Below are 19308 nucleotides of genomic sequence, written 5' to 3'. Positions count from 1 at the left end.
TGTTCACTTTTGCATGCTGGATGCATTTTGCGGGCTCAATGTTACAAGTAGGCAGGCGCGCTATAATGTCTGTATTTTTTTCATAAGCAAAATAGCGTGGTGTGATGCATTGTCTTTTGATACAGAAAGTAGCGTGGTGGGAAATGCTGTACATGGCGTGGCAAGTGCGCTATATTACTGGTGTTGTTGGCACGGTCTGGTTTTAGGTCTCGCTAGACGAAAGCAAAGCAAAGCTTTGCTGTCTAGGGAGACAACTAATGTTGTTACTTTTCGGGGAATGAGGACAGCAAAGTGCCACGCACTTTTTGTGGTCGAGATTTGACCTCGTGAGCGCGCACGCCCAGCCGGCGCAGTGCACATCCCCTGCCTCTGATTCTCACCTAAACACACAGTCAGGCACACACGCAGGCAGGCACACACACAGACGCAGGCACATACAAGCGCACGCACACACAGCCACACACGTACATGCACCCCCCTTCCCCCCCCGCCACGCACGCACCCCCACCACTCACGGGCGCGCACACACACACACACAGATACAACCCCCCCTCCCACTTACCGTGCTCTTTCTGCCTCGTCCGTGTCCCTCTCTCCCTCGGCAGCCATTGGGTGTGTCTCGTTTAGGGCTAGCTGGTGTTGGAGCGCGAAGCACCGCTCCCGCCACCAAAATGTATTGTCACCGTGACGGCTTGCAAGTACAGACGGGGCCACGCGTAGATTGTCAGCGTGCGCGTGCTCCCTTCCTAGCTCCGAACGCGTGCTGCTGCTGGCGCAGGGGCTGCAATTCCACAGCCGGCCACTGGGGACAGGTCCGAGACCGTCAGGGGGAAGCTGCGTCTGAGGTAGGAGCGAGGCATCGCCGCAGAGGAGGAACCAGGCCGGCTGCTGGGCACTGAGCAGTGAAAAACCCCGGAGCAGCAAGGCCCCACCTCCCCCCACACCTCCGGAGTCCGGTTCGTTTCATCCTTAATTGTCGTCTAATCGAATAATGTAGGCAGGCTAACTTGACGCGATGCTGCTTCGATAATGAACTGTCTGCTATAGCAGTTATACTCAGGCGTGGCAGCAATGAAAAAAAAAAACATGTGCGCGCGTTTTCGCACAGCCTACTCTCACCCAACTAAAAACAAGCCCAAAAACAGCGTCTTTCAGTCTGCTTATAAACATCAAGTGCTTATGGCTGCTGCCGCACGCACTGCAGTACCCCCATTAACAGTACATAGAAATGCTAATTTTGACAACGTGGGCATCATTTGAGTAACAAAGGCCCAGCGGGGCAACGCGAACTGGCAATTTGGCAAAAAAGCTTCATCTTGTCCCTCAGAGCCTTTATCCCTAAAGGAGTCTCAAGAAGGACGATTTGCATCCCCACCCAGTCCTCGCTGTGTAATGCGCCCCTTCCCCTCCCCGCCCTCTCCCCCGCAGGCGCGCAGCCCCATATGTAAAGGTTGGCTTTTGTGTCAGTAATTGTTGTCTGTTGACACTGAAAAGGGCTGGGAAACGAGCACCGAACCTACGCTCCCCTCTCCCCACCCCCCCCCAGACCACCACCGCAGTGTGAGGCGCACACACCCAAGGAGCTTCAGCCTAGGCTGGAGCAAGCTGAGGTTTGACCCAATCCTCCAACAAGCCTGAAGAGACAGGGCTTCAGCGCAAGCTGTTAATGCTAAGAAAGAATGTGCATTATTTAACTCTCGCTGCACCTAGGGCGGCGAGTTTTAGTTTCGAACGATTATTGCTCGTCTTGTCGACCTCGCAAGATGACAGGATAATTCAGCCCCATCGGCTTCGGAACCCCAGACGTCATATTTCCAAGCTAATTTCAACAGTAAACACAGCTAGACTGTCATAGAGAGGCACTGCATCTTCCTATTGTTACCTGTGCTCTTATAGGGCCGATGCCTACTCCTAACACGTGTTGTGTCTCTCTGGGCAACATGTGTCACTGAATACGTGAGGGTTGGGAAGTATAAAACAAACATTATGTACTGTTTGTGCACGTATGTTGAATTGCGCAAAATTTTGCGGTGTTTAAAAAAATATATATTTCACAAACTAAAAGTTCTGTAAATTTAGTGTTTGCTTATATGTTAGCTCGAAAACAGTGCCTTCAAGTCTAATTACTAAAAACAAATGTTTAAGGCTGCTACAGCATGTAATGTAGTCTTAGCATAAAAAAATACATAAATGCTGCTATTTATATGAATGTTTTTAATGTGAATGCGTGGCTCAAGCTACATTAACTGTTAGTTCAATATCTGCTTTCATATGAACTGAAAAAAAATGGTTGCAACAGTATGTACAAGAAATATATTCTTTAAGGAATAGTGCTGTATAGTACTGCTATTAACAGTTAAATGGACAATGGTAATAAACATATGTGCACATTGCTTGTTCATTAACACTATCATTGCTAAAATGTAAGTCAGTGTAAATACATGTGCACATTGAATGCTCATTCACAGTATCATTGCTTACGCACATAGACATTGCTTACACATACAGACACTCTTCATATACAAACATACCTCGCATACACATACTGCGCACATACACAAACACTGCAGAGCAAATGCATAATTCCATTAGCATAGACAGTGTTAACACACACAGGCACTTATCACACACAGATACTGTGCACACAGAAGCAGCTATACACACAAGCACTTTTACATTCAAGCATTATTTAAATACGAACACTTACCACATACAGACAGTGTTCACACATATAGGGACTTTTTACACACACAACCACTTCTTACACAAACATGCACTTTCTCCACACACAAGCACATATGTTGCTTATACACACTGTCACTGCTTGCATACATACACACCGCGCTGTATCAAAACGCATAAAACGTCCCCCACGTGCAGCCTCCCAGTGTGTCCTTCATATCAACATCCACCCCCCCCCTGCCCAGCGAGAAGTTTTTGCTCTCTGTATTGCGCCTTTTCCCTTTTAGACCGCTTTCACCCCGAGTGACCTGGGCCCCGCCGTAGGTTTGTCGCTCACCAGAGCCTAGCACTGCAACCCTCCAGCCCCCTCTACATTCTTCAGAAACCTACCCCATCCCTTCAACCTAAGATAAATTAAGCTGGCAGAAGAGAGAGCATCACGCCCCCAATACATGTAACATACTTAGCAATTAGCCCCTCTTGATACTTTCGCAGCAATCTCTCGTTTAAGCTCAAGTTTAATTTACACACTCGCCCGCCATCCGAATAAAAACCTCCAACCACTGATGCCATCCATCACCATGAAAGTGCATTCCCAGTGTACTCTTACAATTAATGTCCACTTTTCATTGCAGCATTAACAATGCACTCGCGCTTAGCACCTTCCTGCAAAATGCACACACTACTTTGCCCCTGCAACATTTAGCTTTCTACCTCTCACATGCTCTCAACTTTGATACTTGCACAAGTGCCATCCCTGTCCATGTGACTCCCGCCCACGTGACCTAACACCACCGACATGCGCCAGCAAACAAAACACCCCCAGCAGCCCCCTGTCCCCAGAAGCGGACTGTGACCATTAGCATAGACAGTGTTAACACAACATTGCAGATCAAATGCATGATTCCATTAGCATAGCAAAAGTTATAACTATTTGCATTGTAAATGACAAAGCTATTCATTTAGCTATTTCCAAAACCAACACATTAATTAAAAAAAAGTCATTTACAATACTAATAGCTCAAACTTTACTATTGCGAGACCTATTGCATTGCAAATGCTTGTTTGTCTCTCCTTTACCTTAAAAGCCACATAGTGACTGCAGTCCATGGTGCACTTGTTTTGAGTTTGGGGGAGAAGCTTGACCAGCCTGTGCTTTCTCTTCTGTATTCTTTCACTATACAAGGAGCTAGTAAAGCTCCTACTGGTGTTATATCTCTTCTCTATGATAGGTCCCATGGTCCCATGGGTTTGTTTGAAGAATGCTTGCACTACTGCTACAAACTCTGCACCTGTTGCATGTGTAAGCAAGCCTGCAATGTTACTGTATGAGTTGCACCTGGTACTATTTAAGCATCAGTGTCAGTTTGTTAAACTTCTGTCACTCCTGTCTGTTTGCCAATGATAGAAGTTGACTTGTTTCTTTGACAGTCTGGCCACAGAATTATAATGTGTGATCCCCCGCTCTCTTGTTTTGATGTGTTCCCTTTTGAATAAATCTAGTCTTCCTTCCTGTGTACAGTTATGACCATCGCTATGAAGCTGCTAGAAAGAAGGCTGAGAGCGGGAATGCAAATGTTGCCATTTCGGTCATTGAGGATGACGAATGGAAGGACACCATCCAACTGCACCGGAGAGAGGAGGTATGAACTACCATGGGTCGCAGGGAGTTGTGCTCTTACCCCATGTAGTGTCTGTTAGGAGATGCAGCAAACCCGCCTTTGCTTCTCGCTTTTAATAGGGATGAATGCAATCTGGGCAAAGCAGGTACCAGTCTATATTCTTTCCTCGGCACTTTACTGACCAGGACAAGAAATATGAAAAAAGTGATGACCTGTGTAAATAGCCTACAAAGCTGGAGTGACCCACAAAACTAAACGTAATTGTCTCCAAACTGTGAAATGCAAATTGAAGCAGGGTGCTGTGTTAAGTTCTTTATGTTCAGTTTGTTTTAACATATCACAAACTACAGGTGAATCCCTTCACTATTGTTCACCAGCAGTTATCTTCTTTTGGTGGTTTTATTTGGGAACTGGAAACTTATTTCCACTCCTTTTGATTTCATTATAGCAATCAAGCAAAAAATGATCACCATGAATCGTTGGTGTCTTCATAGAATATAGTTCTCTTTACGGATATCAATTCACACAGTCTTAATGTCCCACCCATCTCCATTTCCAAACATGGTAAGCGGGAAACCACTGGATGGCCTCTGTATATGGACTTAAGAATAACCCACAGGGATCCCCGTATCTCTAGGACGAAAGCACTTATATGCTGAGTCTAGTTTGATATGGAAATAGCCTTCTTGATAGACTGAGGTATTAGAAGGTGTACAAAGTTCACCTAATTTGCTTTCGTGTAATTACGTCAAACTTCAGGAAAATGTAAATTTTTTCGTAATTACACGAAATGAAGATTGTAATTCAGCATTACAGTTTGGAGAGAAATGCATACCCACATCAGTTTCTGTTGCAAGGACACATTTTGTGCAAAAACACAGTTGCTGTGAACAACAGATGCTCATGTTCTGGTTGTTAGATTGTTTCTGAACTCCTGTGCTATAATTTTGCCACAAATTGCACCATAATTAAGCAATTTGGGGAATTTTGCATAGCAAGCAGTACACAAAATTACATAAATTATGCCGCATAATTCAAATTTCGCCTGGCCCTAGTTATTAGTATAATGTTGTGGCAAACCCCATATGGGAAGAAAGGATGGAGTGTGTCCAACAAATCTCGCCTAATGTCTCAATTTTATTGCTCCCTCTCTGTGAAAATTGGAAATGAACTTTGCGTAATCCTATACGTTTCTTTCCAAAGATTCGAGAGATGGGCTTGTTCAAGCAGAAGCAGTTATTTGATATCCAGCTTGGCTTTTAAAGATAAGAAGTATTTTTATTATAATGGAGTACAGATACTGTGCAACGTTTGCCCAGACAAACTGTTTTACTGTCCACGTTTATGTCCTGGAACCTTCTTTCTGAAAAACTATTATACTAACACGTTTAATGTAAAGATATCGTAGACCTGAAGGTCAGCTCACTAGAAATCCTGAGCAAGTATGAGAAGTTACCCAAGTTCCATTGATAAGGATTGGGTTTTTAAAGCAGTTATAACCCCAGGTGATGTTTATATCCCACAGAAAAAAAATTAGATGATGCAGCTTAACGACCAAAGAAGTGAGAGGTGGCCATACCAATAGATAAGACATCCGTCTGCATATTTTTTCAAAATAATTGGGTCTTTGAGTAGAAGGCCTCTGAGAAATCGAGGCTGCCAACAGCAATACAGTTGAAAAGCGTAGGGAAGTAAACATTAGACCTTGATTATAAAAGATCTCCTTATAGGCCATGCAAAGGGAGTACATTAGATGTTAGGCATTTCCTGTTGGTGCTTTCTGTGCTAGGGCTTAATTCGGTAGCCAAGGCTACACCTTATTGTGATAGTCTGATTGGTGGGTGACTCATGGGGAAATGTCCATATACCTTAAAAATAGGGTCACTGGGTTATGCTGCCAGATCTGGACTTTTATGTTGTGTTGCCTAAAGGACGGATCTTTATTGAGAGTGACTCCAAAGTCTTTGGCCACAATGGCAGGTACTGGGCATGATTCTACTGAGTGTGACCTAATGTTTGAGGTCCGCAGATGAACACGAGGGACTGAACACCATCACATCGACTTGCTGCAATTCTGTTTTAGGACGATTGTTCACCCGTTTGTCAATGCCTTGTAGCCATCAAGAAATGTTATAGATATCTCTCTGGTTCTTGTTGCCTTAGTAGTATATTCATGGCATCAGCATGGTTGTAAAACACCACTCCGTGAGGAAAAGTGACTTTCAGCACGTCTGTCCCTCCTTACAGAAGGCCCCTATAAATATTTGTCTCTCCTGGGGAGCTTTCCTGTATGTTTGATTGTGAGATATTTCCGCACTGTGCTGAAGGCACTGCATCTTAACATAATACAAATACTATACCTTGATTTAGACATCCACTTGCCTTTCCTGAAACAGGGTCCTTCTGTAATGCAGAATCCTAAGTGATACTAGTGAAATTTGTGACATAGGTCCACACCTCATTTTTTTAAAAATTATAGTTCTTAAATATAGAAGCTATAGTGCACTTGTATTTTGGCCTGTGATATAGTTCCACGCCAAGGTTAAACCACTTATCTAGCCTAAGACCTTCCATTCGCAAAGCTATGTAGTATGGTAGCTGAAGTTTTGTCAACATTCTGGTAAATCAATTGCATTACATATACAAGATTACAATTAGTTTTGTAGAAATATTTAAGTTAACAGGGCACTGGAGACAGTGTATGATGCCACAGGGTAAAGTTTAGAGCAGTTGTAAAAGGAGATTAGCTTGGTACCCCAATATGGTTGCAGGCTGAAGCATGCGCCAACCAGATACTGATAAATATTAGGTTTGTTGGTGTATAAGTTTTGTGGCTCTGTTGTGGAATATCAGTGCCCTATATAAAGATTGAAGTGTACTGACACCGTGGGAGATGTTCGATTCAAGATTGTCGTGCATTAAGAGGGGTTCTATTCAATTTGTTCACTATAATTTGATTTATGTGTCTAGGATGGTGTCCTACGATATTACATCTTTGAAGGACTGCGCTACATCTGGCTGGAAAGGAAACAGACCTTTGAAAAAGTCAGGTAATATCCTTTCACTTATATATGTCGATATAGCAGCCACCATGTGCCTGTTCAAAATGGGTAATCCAAACTACCAATTCACATATGTACATGAAACTCCTTGTCAAGGCTTGCCACAGAAATATATGTATTGAGAAGGGGGTAGGCTAGTGGGATCAAAATTGGCTTCTTTCCTGCTGGTTTATTAGGGCAAGTAACTCAAAGGTGCATATTTGTAATGTTAAGACTGCTTTGATCGTGGGTGTGCAGCCTAGCCCTACCTCCTGGGTTCCTTCTTTTAAACTGATGCCATATCTGCATCCAAGGAAGTAGTGACCAAAGCATTTTTGAGCTGCACAAAAGCAGTCCTAGTGAAGATGAAGCCCATCCCCCATATACATCTTCCTGTTTTTAGTTCTCATCTGCAGAGTGGTTTTACCAGCCTGTTGTTAAAGACTACCTCCCTTGCACCCCCACCCACCCTGGCTCCCCCTTTCTCCCCCCACCCACCTTGCTCTCCCTTGCTATCCCTAAGGTTCCCCCTTGTTCCCAAAGGCTCCCCCTTCCTCCTCCCCACCCACCCACCCGGCTCCCCCCTTACTCCCCCCACCCATCCACCCTGCTCCCCCCTTTCTCCTGGGGCCCCACCCACCCACCTGGCTCCCCCCTTGCTCTCCATGGCTCTCCCCACCCACCGGGCTCCCACCCTTGCTCCCCCCACCCACCCAGCTCCCCCTTGCCCCCCCCACCCACTGTTCCTCCCGCCTTGCTTTGGCCTCCTCCACCCACTGCGGCTAGCCACCTTATATGGGCTCCCCCCACCCACCCGGCTCCACCTTGCTTCTCCCCTTGCTCCCATACCCACCCATGCTTCCCCCAGCTCACCCCACCCTACCCTTGCTCCCCCCACCCACCCCGGCTCCCCTCCATGACCACCCACCCACCCCGGCTCCCCGCCTTGTTCACCCTTTTCTCACGGCTCCCACGTGCTCCACCCACCCACCCTGGCTTCTCCACCCACCCCGGCTTCCCCCTTGCTACCCCCACCCACCCGGCTCCACATTACTTCCCCCCTTGCTCCCCCACCCACCCCTGCTCCCCCAGCTCACCCCACCCTACCCTGGCTCCCCCTCCCACCCCAGCTCTCCCCTTGCGAACTCCCACTCACCCCGGCTCCCCTCCATGAGCCCCCACCCACCCGGCTCCCCACCTTGTTCACCCCTTGCTCATGACTCCCCTTTGCTATCCCCCCCAGCTCCCCCTTGCTGCCCGGCTCCCCCCTGCTCCCCCCACCCACCCCAGCTCCACCTTGCATCCCCCTTTTCTCCCCCCCCAGCCCTGCTTCCCCCCCAGCTCACCCCTCCCTACCCTGGCTCCCCCTCTTGCTCTCCCTCCCACCCTCGCTCCCCCCTTGCTCCCCCACCCACCCTCGCTCCCCCCATGCTCCCTCCGCCCACCCCGGCTCCCCTCTTGCGGGCTCTGCTCTTGCTACTGCTGCCCACCCCGGCTCCACCCTTTTGCTCCCCCACCCACCCCAACTCCCCCATGCTCCCCCTTGCTCACCCCACCCCCTCTGCTCCCCCACCCACCCCGTCTCCACCCTTGCTCCCCCCACCAACTCCGGCTCCCCCCTTGCTCCCTCTACCCCCATGCTCCCCCCACCCATGCTCCCCTCTTCGTTCTCCACCACCCACCCAGGCTCCCCCCTTGATCCACCACGCTTCCCCCCTTGATCCACTCATTGCTTCCCCTTGCTCTGCCCACCCTCCCCGGCTCACCTTCTTGTTAACCCCGGCACCCCGCTTGCTCCCCACCCACCACAGCTCCCTGCTTGCTCCGCAAACCCCAGCTCCCGGCTTGCTCCCCACCCAAAGCCTCCTGCTTGGTCTCCACCCACCCTGGCTCCCCGCTTGCTCGGGCTCCCCACTTGCGACCCCAACCCACCCCAGCTCATTTGTTGCACCCTCCTAAGATCCCCTCTTGCTCCCTTGCCCGCCCCAGCTCTCCGATTGCTCTGACCCGTCCGCCCCAGCTAACCTGTTGCTCCGCCTCACATGCCTCAGCTCATCTTTTGCTACCCCCGCCTGCCCCACCTCATCTGTTACTCCCTGTGCCCGCCCCAGCTCACCTGTTGTTCCCTCTGCCCGCCCAAGCTCTCATGTTGGTCCCGCATCCAGTTCACCTGTTGCTCCCCCACTTCCTGCATCCAGCTCAGATTTTGGACCCCCCCTTCCTCCATTTCCCCCGCTCCCATCTCAAGTTTGTATTTTGGAATGGAAAATAAGATTAATTAGCATAATGACTACCTGGTCTTTGTGAAACAGTGCGTGGTGGTGCATACAGTCCCATTCTTCATCACGCTTGTGTACATGTCATTGCACTTTTTTTTGCATTGGCAGTCCAAGCGTGCGACATATTGGCTTTCCCAATACTTGTTTGTTGTGAGGTGACTACTAAAGTAGACCGTGTCTAGGTACAACTTGTGGATTGTGTTTTTCCTCCCGCAATTCGATTATTTTTATAGATGAGTTTTTCTTCCGCTCATGGTGTCCTTATCTCGTTGCTCGGCTGCTGCTGAAACGGTGGACCATCTGTTTTTAATTGTGTTTGAAATCCACGATTAGCTCTTTTGTTTGAGACCTGATATTATATCCGTTTTTCCTTCTAGTGAGATTTGTCTTCTCAGCCTAGCTCTTACATTTCCTAATCTCTCGGTTGCAGATTATTATTTTTTCACATTTTTATTTTATTTTATTATAAATAATGAATCGTCATAAAAGTGAAGCCAGTACCACAAGGACACCAGGTGTACGTTTTAGGAGCAGAAAAAAGAAAAACACCAATACAGCAATCAAACCTAGCACAAACCTACTCTCCCCCGAGCCCCCCCCGCTCCGTCCCACCCCTATCAGCTGGACGTTACGAGTAATATAGGGTGATGGAGTACTGTATTTGAGAGAACAAGAATGAACTCCCTCCCCTAACTTCTCTATTTCCCACTGTTATATCTGGGAGTCTCTAGTTGGCAGAGGTAGGTACCACTGTCAAAATAGGGACCCTAGCTTCTAGTCAGGGCAAGGAGGAAACCCTCTGAGATAATCCCTGCTCACCCTCTAGGTAGCTTGGCACGCGCAGTCAAGACTAATCAGAAGGCAATGTGTAAAGTATTTTTACCAACACTCACAGTAACACAGTGAAAACACCACAAACTGACTCTACAACAGTTGAGAAAAATAAAGGTATTTAATCTAGACTACACAAGACCAAAACGACAAAAATCCAACATATACAGTTCAAGAATATGGTTTCAAAAGAGTTCTTAAGGTTGCGATAAAGTTCTTTAGGTTGCGATAAAAATAATCCACAGTTACGTGAAAAGTTCACAGTTGCGTCACGTTTATCTCACAGTACCTTTAGTTGCGACAAAGTTCCAAAAGCAGAAGCTGGTGCGGTGGAAAACAAGCGATGCGTTGCTCCTGAGACCCGGGGGAGGCATTTGCGACAGCCCCGCTGCAGCAGCGGGCGTGTTGCGACAAATCCAGTCTGTATGGGGAGGAAGGCCACTTGTCTGGATTCCGGTGCGTAGGTTCCGTAGGAAGTTTATTCTCGCAAAGGCACCATGCGACGATCTTTGGAGTTGCGACGATCTCCGGGGCGACGATGCGTGGATCAGCGGTGATCTCTCTTGCAGCTCCTTGATGCGATGGCTTCGGCGATGAGACTCGCAGCGACGTTATGCGATCCGCAAGCAGGCGGTGCAGCGATCTCACCCAGCGACGACAGGCTCTGCAACGACACTCGCAGCGATGTTAGACTTCCCGCACTGATCGGGTGCGTCCCGCAAACGAAGGATGCAACGGCTCTGACAGCGGCAACAGGCGCTGCAACGATCTCGACCTTCATAGCAGCTGGAGTTTCCTCGCACTGTCGGGGATGCGCTCTGCAGCGAGCGATGCGATAACTTTTCTGTAGCAAAGTCTCTCAAGCTTAGTTTCCAGCTTCCCAACACAGGTACAACTTCCAGAGGCCCCACACATGGGCCAAGCACTCCAGGAAGGACAGAACTCTCTCAGTAGAGCTCGGGGGAAGCTGGGGGTGAAGTCCTTTTGTTCCTGGGACTTCAGAACAGGGAGCCAGCTCTTCTGAGGCCCTTGGAGATTCCTTCAAGCAAGGGGACACAGCACAAAGCAAAGTCCTTCCCCTCTCCTTTGCAGCAAAGCAACAGCAGGTCAGTCCAGCAGAGCAACAGCTGGACAATCTTCCTTCTTCAGTTTCAGCTTTCTCCTTGGCAGAGGTTCCTTCTTGATTCCAGGATGATCTAATTTTCTGTTGTCAGAGGTCCTGTACTTATACCCCTAAAAGTGTTTGTTCTCTTTGTGCAAGTGGGCCCTGAGCCTGGTCTGAACCAGTTCTGGGTGTTTCTTGAGCACTTTCTTTTCCTGGCTTCTTCTTTCCTTTCAGTGTGAGGGGCAGGGTCGTCAGCCGCCCAGCAGGAGGTGGAGCCAGCATTGTGGAAGGCAGGCACAGCCCTATTCAGGCCCAGGTGCTATCTCCTCCCACCACTCAAGTTGCAAATGCAGTCATTCAGCCTAGGGCTGACTCAGCCAGCCTCCTGGGGAATCCCCAGCCCCTGTCACTCTCAAACCAGACAGTCAATACACAAACAGGCCAAGGCAAACAGGAAGGTCAGACAAGAGAACAGAAACTTTCTAAAAGGGCTGTTCTCAAACACCGGATTCATAAACAACCTTTACTAAAAGATTTGTTATTAAATTCTGAGTTCAGGGATACTAGACTCTTATGTCCTATCTTGTTCCGATGGGAAGAAATGCTGGTAGCCACTGTAGCCAGCATCCCCCATTTTAACCTATGGAGCAAAATAGCCTTACAATAGTGAAAAACGAAAATGGCTGTAATTCACTACCAGAGCATGTCACCTGCACCAGTACATGCTCTACCTTTCACATACACTGCACCCTGCCCAGGGGGGTACCTTGGGCCTTCCAAAGGGGTGACCAATGTGCACAAAAAGGGAAGGGTTAGGCCTGGTCAGTGGGGACACTGACCAGGAGGACATGGCAGTTCAGTCTGCACACAGGCACTGCGGTGGCAGGCCTGAGACACCATTTTAGGGCTACTCATGTGGGTGGCACAATCAGTGCTGCAGGCCCACTAGTAGCATTTGTCATCACCAGCCCTGGCACACCCAGTGCACTTTACTAGGGACTTCATGGTGATACAAAAATGCCAATCATGTATATCCAATCATAATAACTATTTACATAGGGAGCACTTACACTCTAGCACTGATCAGCAGTTGCAGAGTGTCCAAAGCATCTAAACCAGCAAAAACGAAATCCAGCACAGCATCAAAAATACAGGAGGTAGAGGCAAAAAGATAGGGGAAACCCACGCCAAAGATGCCAGGTCCAACACCCACTGTAACTCACTTGCAATACAGACGCTGGGGAATCCAAGATAGTCTAGCTTGGTACTTCTTTTTTTTGCTTTCAACCCCGAAGAATTCTATCCGCTTCTGGTTGCATAAAGACTTTTATGGCCCCATTTCAGACGACTCCCACCTTTCCAAGGTGCCTGATTGAAGCCTCCATCCCTGCGTCTGAGGATTCCTTCTTAACAAGTTGTAGATCGTGCTTCCAGACTTGGGTTGCTTGCGTACGTCTTGGGAAATGTTGATTCTGCTACCTCAAAGGGTTAGAACTCTTTTCTTCACCAGCTCCAGGCTGTCTTGGGGACCTCATGTCAACAATAAGGCCAATGCCACTTCCCTTTTTTTTCTCTGCCTCCTTTAGGAATTCTGTTATCTCTGTGTACATCCAATGAAATTGAAGGCTCCCACACCTGCCTTTTTAAGGAAAAATTCACCCAGAATACGGCTTATATCATTACCTTCTTGAATCCCTAGTTCACCCAGCGTTCTTACGTTGGAGATTTCGGCAGTATTTTTGACTTCTTCACTTTTGTTCTCAAATGTAATCATGGACTTTGTGTCACGATCTCGGGAACTTCTGGTGATCGATCGGACTTGTATTTTTTGGTCCGTGTGTCAAGCAAGCGTGTTTTGGTGTTGCCATTTTTAACCTCCTGTTCAACAGCATGAACCTTCTTAGTGAGCTTGTCTTTGATCCTTCCACAGCTGTGATTTTATCAGAATATAATGCCTGTAAAATCTCTACTATAACTGTCTCTCCCAAGCTGATAGGTATCCTCTGGTTTGCCCCTCTTGGAAGCCCGCTCCTTTGGAAGATGAGTGTCTGAGCATCATAAAGTCTCTGTTTTGTTTCTGGGCATCTTGTCCTCATTTTCTTGAGGGTTGCAACTTAATTCACAATTGGAATGTGTCTGTAATGTTTGATTACTCCCCAATCCCAGAGCTGGCCTGTGGTGAAAAATACTCTGTCAGATGTTACCAGTGCCTGGTCACAAAGCTCGTCCTGTAAGGCTCACCCAGGGAATCTTGCCTGTCCTTTCAGGCTTACATTTACTATATTAACAAGCATTGGAAATGCAATAGGTCTCGCATTAGAAAAGTTGGAGTTATTGGTCTTGTAAATGACATATTTTATTTATTTGTTGGTTTTTAAAATTGCTAAATTGATGGCTTTGTCATTTACAATGCCAATAGTTATAACTTTCGCGAATGTGACACCTATAGCATTTGGAATGCAACATGTTTTGTATTTACGTGACTTAGATGGCAGCTCTGGTCGTTAGGCCACATCTCTAGAGAGCAGGAGAGTGCAGCAGGGGAGAGAAGCACAGCAATGCAGTAGGTCTCGCATTAGGAAAGTTTGAGCTATTGGTATTGTAAAGGACACATTTTTTATTTATGTGCTTGTTTTGAAAATAGCGAATTAATAGCTTTGTTATTTACAATGCCAATAGTTTTATCTTTCGCAAATGTGACACCTATTGTAATACAATATGTAGGGTTCAGGGTGAGGGGTTGAGGGTGAGTGAGGGTGAGGGGTTGAGGGTGAGTGAGGGTGAGGGGTTGAGGGTGAGTGAGGGTGAGTGAGGGTGAGGGGTTGAGGGGGAGGGGTCGAGGGGGAGGGGTTGAGGGTGAGGGGTTGAGGGTGAGTGAGGGTGAGGGTGAGGGGTTGAGGGTGAGTGAGGGTGAGGGTGAGGCTGAGGGGTTGAGGGTGAGTGAGGGTGAGTGAGAGTGAGGGTGAGTGAGGGGTTGAGGGTGAGGGGTTGAGGGTGAGTGAGGGTGAGGGGTTGAGGGTGAGGGTGAGGGTGAGTGAGTGAGGGTGAGTGAGTGAGGGTGAGTGAGGGTGACTGAGGGTGAGGGGTTGAGGGTGAGTGAGGGTGGGTGAGGGTGAGTGAGGGTGAGGGGTTGAGGGTGAGTGAGGGTGAGGGGTTGAGGGTGAGTGAGGGTGAGGGTGAAGGTGAGTGAGGGTGAGGGATTGAGGGTGAGGGGTTGAGGGTGAGTGAGGGTGAGTGAGGGTGAGGGTGAGTGAGGGTGAGGGTGAGGGGTTGAGGGTGAGTGAGGGTGAGGGGTTGAGGGTGAGTGAGGGTGAGGGGTTGAGGGTGAGGGTGAGTGAGGGTGAGGGGTTGAGGGTGAGTGAGGGTGAGGGTGAGTGAGGGTGAGGGGTTGAGGGTGAGTGAGGGTGAGTGAGGGTGAGGGTGAGGGGTTGAGGGTGAGGGGTTGAGGGTGAGTGAGGGTGAGGGGTTGAGGGTGAGTGAGTGAGGGTGAGTGAGGGTGAGGGGTTGAGGGTGAGTGAGGGTGAGGGTGAGTGAGGGTGAGTGAGGGTGAGTGAGGCTGAGGGTGAGTGAGGGTGAGTGAGGGTGAGGGTGGGTGAGGGGTTGAGGGTGAGTGAGGGTGAGTGAGGGTGAGTGAGGGTGAGGGGTTGAGGGTGGGTGAGGGGTTGAGGGTGAGTGAGGGTGAGGGTGAGGGGTTGAGGGTGAGGGGTTGAGGGTGAGTGAGGTTGAGTGAGGGGGTGAGGGTGAGGGGTTGAGGGTGAGTGAGGGTGAGGGGTTGAGGGTGAGTGAGGATGAGTGAGAGTGAGGGTGAGTGAGGGGTTGAGGGTGAGGGGTTGAGGGTGAGTGAGGGTGAGGGGTTGAGGGTGAGTGAGGGTGAGGGGTTGAGGGTGAGTGAGGGTGAGGGTGAGGGGTTGAGGGTGAGTGAGGGTGAGGGGGTGAGGGTGAGTGAGGGTGAGGGGTTGAGGGTGAGTGAGGGTGAGGGGTTGAGGGTGAGTGAGGGTGAGTGAGGGTGAGTGAGGGTGAGTGAGGGTGAGGGGTTGAGGGTGAGTGAGGGTGAGGGGTTGAGGGTGAGTGAGGGTGAGAGGGTGAGGGGTTGAGGGTGAGTGAGGGTGAGGGGTTGAGGGTGAGTGAGGGTGAGGGGTTGAGGGTGAGTGAGGGTGAGGGAGGATGAGTGAGAGTGAGGATGAGTGAGAGTGAGGGTGAGTGAGAGTTAGGATGAGTGAGAGTGAGGGTGAGTGAGGGGTTGAGGGTGAGGGGTTGAGGGTGAGTGAGGGTGAGGGTGAGGGGTTGAGGGTGAGTGAGGATGAGTGAGAGTGAGGGTGAGTGAGGGGTTGAGGGTGAGGGGTTGAGGGTGAGTGAGGGGTTGTGAGTGAGGGTGAGGGTGAGTGAGGGTGAGGGGTTGAGGGTGAGTGAGGGTGAGGGTGAGTGAGGGTGAGGGTGAGTGAGGGTGAGTGAGGGTGAGTGAGGGTGAGTGAGGGTGAGGGTGAGTGAGGGTGAGGGGTTGAGGGTGAGGGTGAGTGAGGGTGAGGGGTTGAGGGTGAGTGAGGGGTTGAGGGTGAGTGAGGGTGAGGGGTTGAGGGTGAGTGAGGGTGAGGGGTTGAGGGTGAGTGAGGGTGAGTGAGGGTGAGGGGTTGAGGGTGAGTGAGGGTGAGGGGTTGAGGGTGAGTGAGGGTGAGGGGTTGAGGGTGAGTGAGGATGAGTGAGAGTGAGGGTGAGTGAGGGGGTGAGGGGTTGAGGGTGAGTGAGGGTGAGGGGTTGAGGGTGAGTGAGGGTGAGGGGTTGAGGGTGAGTGAGGGTGAGGGTGAGTGAGGGTGAGGGTGAGTGAGGGTGAGGGGTTGAGGGTGAGTGAGGGTGAGTGAGGGTGAGGGTGAGTGAGGCTGAGGGTGAGTGAGGGTGAGGGTGAGGGGTTGAGGGTGAGAGGGTGAGGGGTTGAGGGTGAGTGAGGGTGAGGGGTTGAGGGTGAGTGAGGGTGAGTGAGAGTGAGGGTGAGTGAGGGTGAGTGAGGGTGAGGGGTTGAGGGTGAGTGAGGGTGAGTGAGGGTGAGAGGGTGAGGGTGAGTGAGGGTGAGGGGTTGAGGGTGAGGGGTTGAGGGTGAGTGAGGGTGAGTGAGGGTGAGGGGTTGAGGGTGAGTGAGGGTGAGGGGTTGAGGGGGTGAGGGGTTGAGGGTGAGTGAGGATGAGTGAGAGTGAGGGTGAGTGAGGGGTTGAGGGTGAGGGGTTGAGGGTGAGTGAGGGTGAGGGTGAGGGGTTGAGGGTGAGTGAGGGTGAGGGGTTGAGGGTGAGTGAGGGTGAGTGAGGGTGAGGGGTTGAGGGTGAGTGAGGGTGAGGGGTTGAGGGTGAGTGAGGGTGAGGGGTTGAGGGTGAGTGAGGGTGAGGGGTTGAGGGTGAGGGGTTGAGGGTGAGGGGTTGAGGGTGAGTGAGGGTGAGGGGTTGAGGGTGAGTGAGGGTGAGGGGTTGAGGGTGAGTGAGGGTGAGGGGTTGAGGGTGAGTGAGGGTGAGGGGTTGAGGGTGAGTGAGGGTGAGGGGTTGAGGGTGAGTGAGGGTGAGTGAGGGTGAGGGGTTGAGGGTGAGTGAGGGTGAGGGTGAGAGAGGGTGAGTGAGGGGTTGAGGGTGAGTGAGGGTGAGGGGTTGAGGGTGAGGGTGAGGGGTTGAGGGTGAGGGTGGGTGAGGGTGAGTGAGGGTGAGGGGTTGAGGGTGAGTGAGGGTGAGGGGTTGAGGGTGAGTGAGGGTGAGTGAGGGTGAGGGTGAGGGGTGAGGGTGAGTGAGGGTGAGGGTGAGGGGTTGAGGGTGAGTGAGGGTGAGGGGTTGAGGGTGAGTGAGGGTGAGGGTACATGCTTTTCACTTTCTTCAAAGGTTGTCCGTGCATCAAGGGTAGTTGACTGAACTTTAAGTATAATAATAGTACGTACTCTTCGGTGGCATTGAGCTCACACCCTCGAATGGTCTTCGGTAGTATTGTTTCCTGTAGAATTCTATTTCCTGCTTATAAAGCGCATGTCTCGGTCAGTATCAGCAAAGTGGTATGTGCATGTGAAAGTCGGAGAGTTGGAGGCGGTTAAGGAAATGCAGAACATTCTGCAAAAGTAATGGGAAACCATTTTTATCTTGAAACTGTTTTTAACCGACAGTCTTTTATTCCTAATCATAGATGAGTGGGAGTAATACAGGGACTGGAGCAGCAGCGCCTCAGTTTGGATTGGTGTGGCAGGCAGGAGAAAGTCAGGAGAGGGAGGAGAGGGAGGAGGGGGAACTGCTTGCGAAATGAAATTAAAAGCGGCCGGGCGGGAAATGCTCTCGGTAGCATTCGTTTGAAGTGTGAAGCAGGGGGCGGGAGCAGCCTTTGATGTGCGGATAATTAGGGGAGGAGCAGCCAGGAGATCCAAGCTGGGGAACAGATGGCTGGCGATTTGGTGCTGTGCACGCGCATTTTAGGTCAATGCGCTTGCGCATTGACTTAAAAGCCACGGGCACAGCACCAAATCGCCCAGTTAGTTTAACTCTGGTTAAAGCCCTATATCCTCGCAAGCTCGATGCGCATGCGCATCGAATAGCGAGACCTAAAAACACTTGTCCCACGCTACTGCCACACCATCCCAGAGTACAGCTCCACCATCTGGCTCTGGCATCACTATTGGTACACGGTTGAATTTGAGACCCACCTTCGACACCTCTGGGTCCTACTACAGCCTGATCGGTGACGTCTAGAAGGAGGTTGTCTATATGCCCCAGGGGGAATCCTGCCGCTTTGTAAGATCATGCTGCATACAGAGGCTTCCCTTCACCTACAGGGCGGATGTGTTTTCAGAATTCTCTATAGCAAAATAAGGGATGCACACCTTCATCTGTCCCTGTTATGAAATGAAGACACCAACCCACAGTCCATCCCTATGTCCATCTGCCTTCAAGTTAAGGAAGTCTGAGCTCAGAGGCCTGCATCACCACAGAATCTACAGACCAAGGATGGAGACCACATCTTGGCCAGCATGATGTGCACGGTCTCCCCTGAACATGGTTGGCCATATCCCTACTTGCAAGCATAAACATGTTCCTTCTGCGCATTAAAGGGTGTTCTTGTCTTATTCCTAAATAGAAAGGTTTTGGCATTCACCATCAGTGCTACAAACATGCCTTACTTTAACAAGCAAGGAGTCACGCGTTCCTTCCCTCTCTCAAGTTAGCAGTGCATTTGCATGTCCAGACTTTGACGACATGCTAAACCTATAAAAGGACTATTTCAGTAAGCAGACATTCACTTTATATAGGTTAAAACTGCACAACAATGCTGTCTGACACAACAGTGCTGTCTGATTCATTGTGAGTAGGAGAGTCTGTGATAACAATGCACCGCTGTTACACACCTGTAAACAGCTTACGAGTCATCCATCGTCAACAGTCTTCTCATGTCTGTTTATCAGAAGAGTTGTGTTTCCTGCTGGTGGTATATTTCCATCAGAAAATAGTTGAGATCGGAGTAGAATAATCATCTGTTATGACACAGGCAGGTGCATAATTAATCAGTTCAAACCCATCTGTTTTCCTTTACTTGCAGTTGGTATACAGAGATCATCAACCCGATAGGCAAGGTGAGTTGCTTATCTGATATGGGCTTATGCCCAGCACAGGTTATTAAACTTGGCTGAGAAGCGTGCTCGGGATTTGGCTGCAGTGCATGCTTCCACCTTTAACGCATACCCTGGTATCACCCTTGGTGTAATAAAGCCAAAATATCCCAAGAAACGCCAGCACATTTTC

The 19308-nt window shown here is 49.7% G+C and overlaps 1 protein-coding gene across 5 annotated transcripts in view; it reads left to right on the top strand.

Annotated features, from left to right (window-relative positions):
• Nucleotides 1-19308, top strand: part of ATP13A2 (ATPase cation transporting 13A2) — an 831233-nt gene that overhangs the window by 502615 nt on the left and 309310 nt on the right. For all 5 annotated transcript variants that reach the window (XM_086921931.1, XM_086921933.1, XM_086921932.1 and 2 more), the window contains 2 exons: nucleotides 4205-4325; nucleotides 7275-7354. In XM_086921931.1, the coding sequence (XP_086778057.1) occupies nucleotides 4205-4325; nucleotides 7275-7354 (201 nt within the window). The remainder of the gene's footprint in view (nucleotides 1-4204; nucleotides 4326-7274; nucleotides 7355-19308) is intronic.

Source organism: Lissotriton vulgaris, chromosome 5 (assembly GCF_964263255.1).
Source record: "Lissotriton vulgaris chromosome 5, aLisVul1.2, whole genome shotgun sequence".
NCBI lineage: Eukaryota > Metazoa > Chordata > Amphibia > Caudata > Salamandridae > Lissotriton > Lissotriton vulgaris.
Note: the sequence above shows the minus strand (reverse complement) of the source record. Positions and strands in the feature narration are given on the sequence as shown.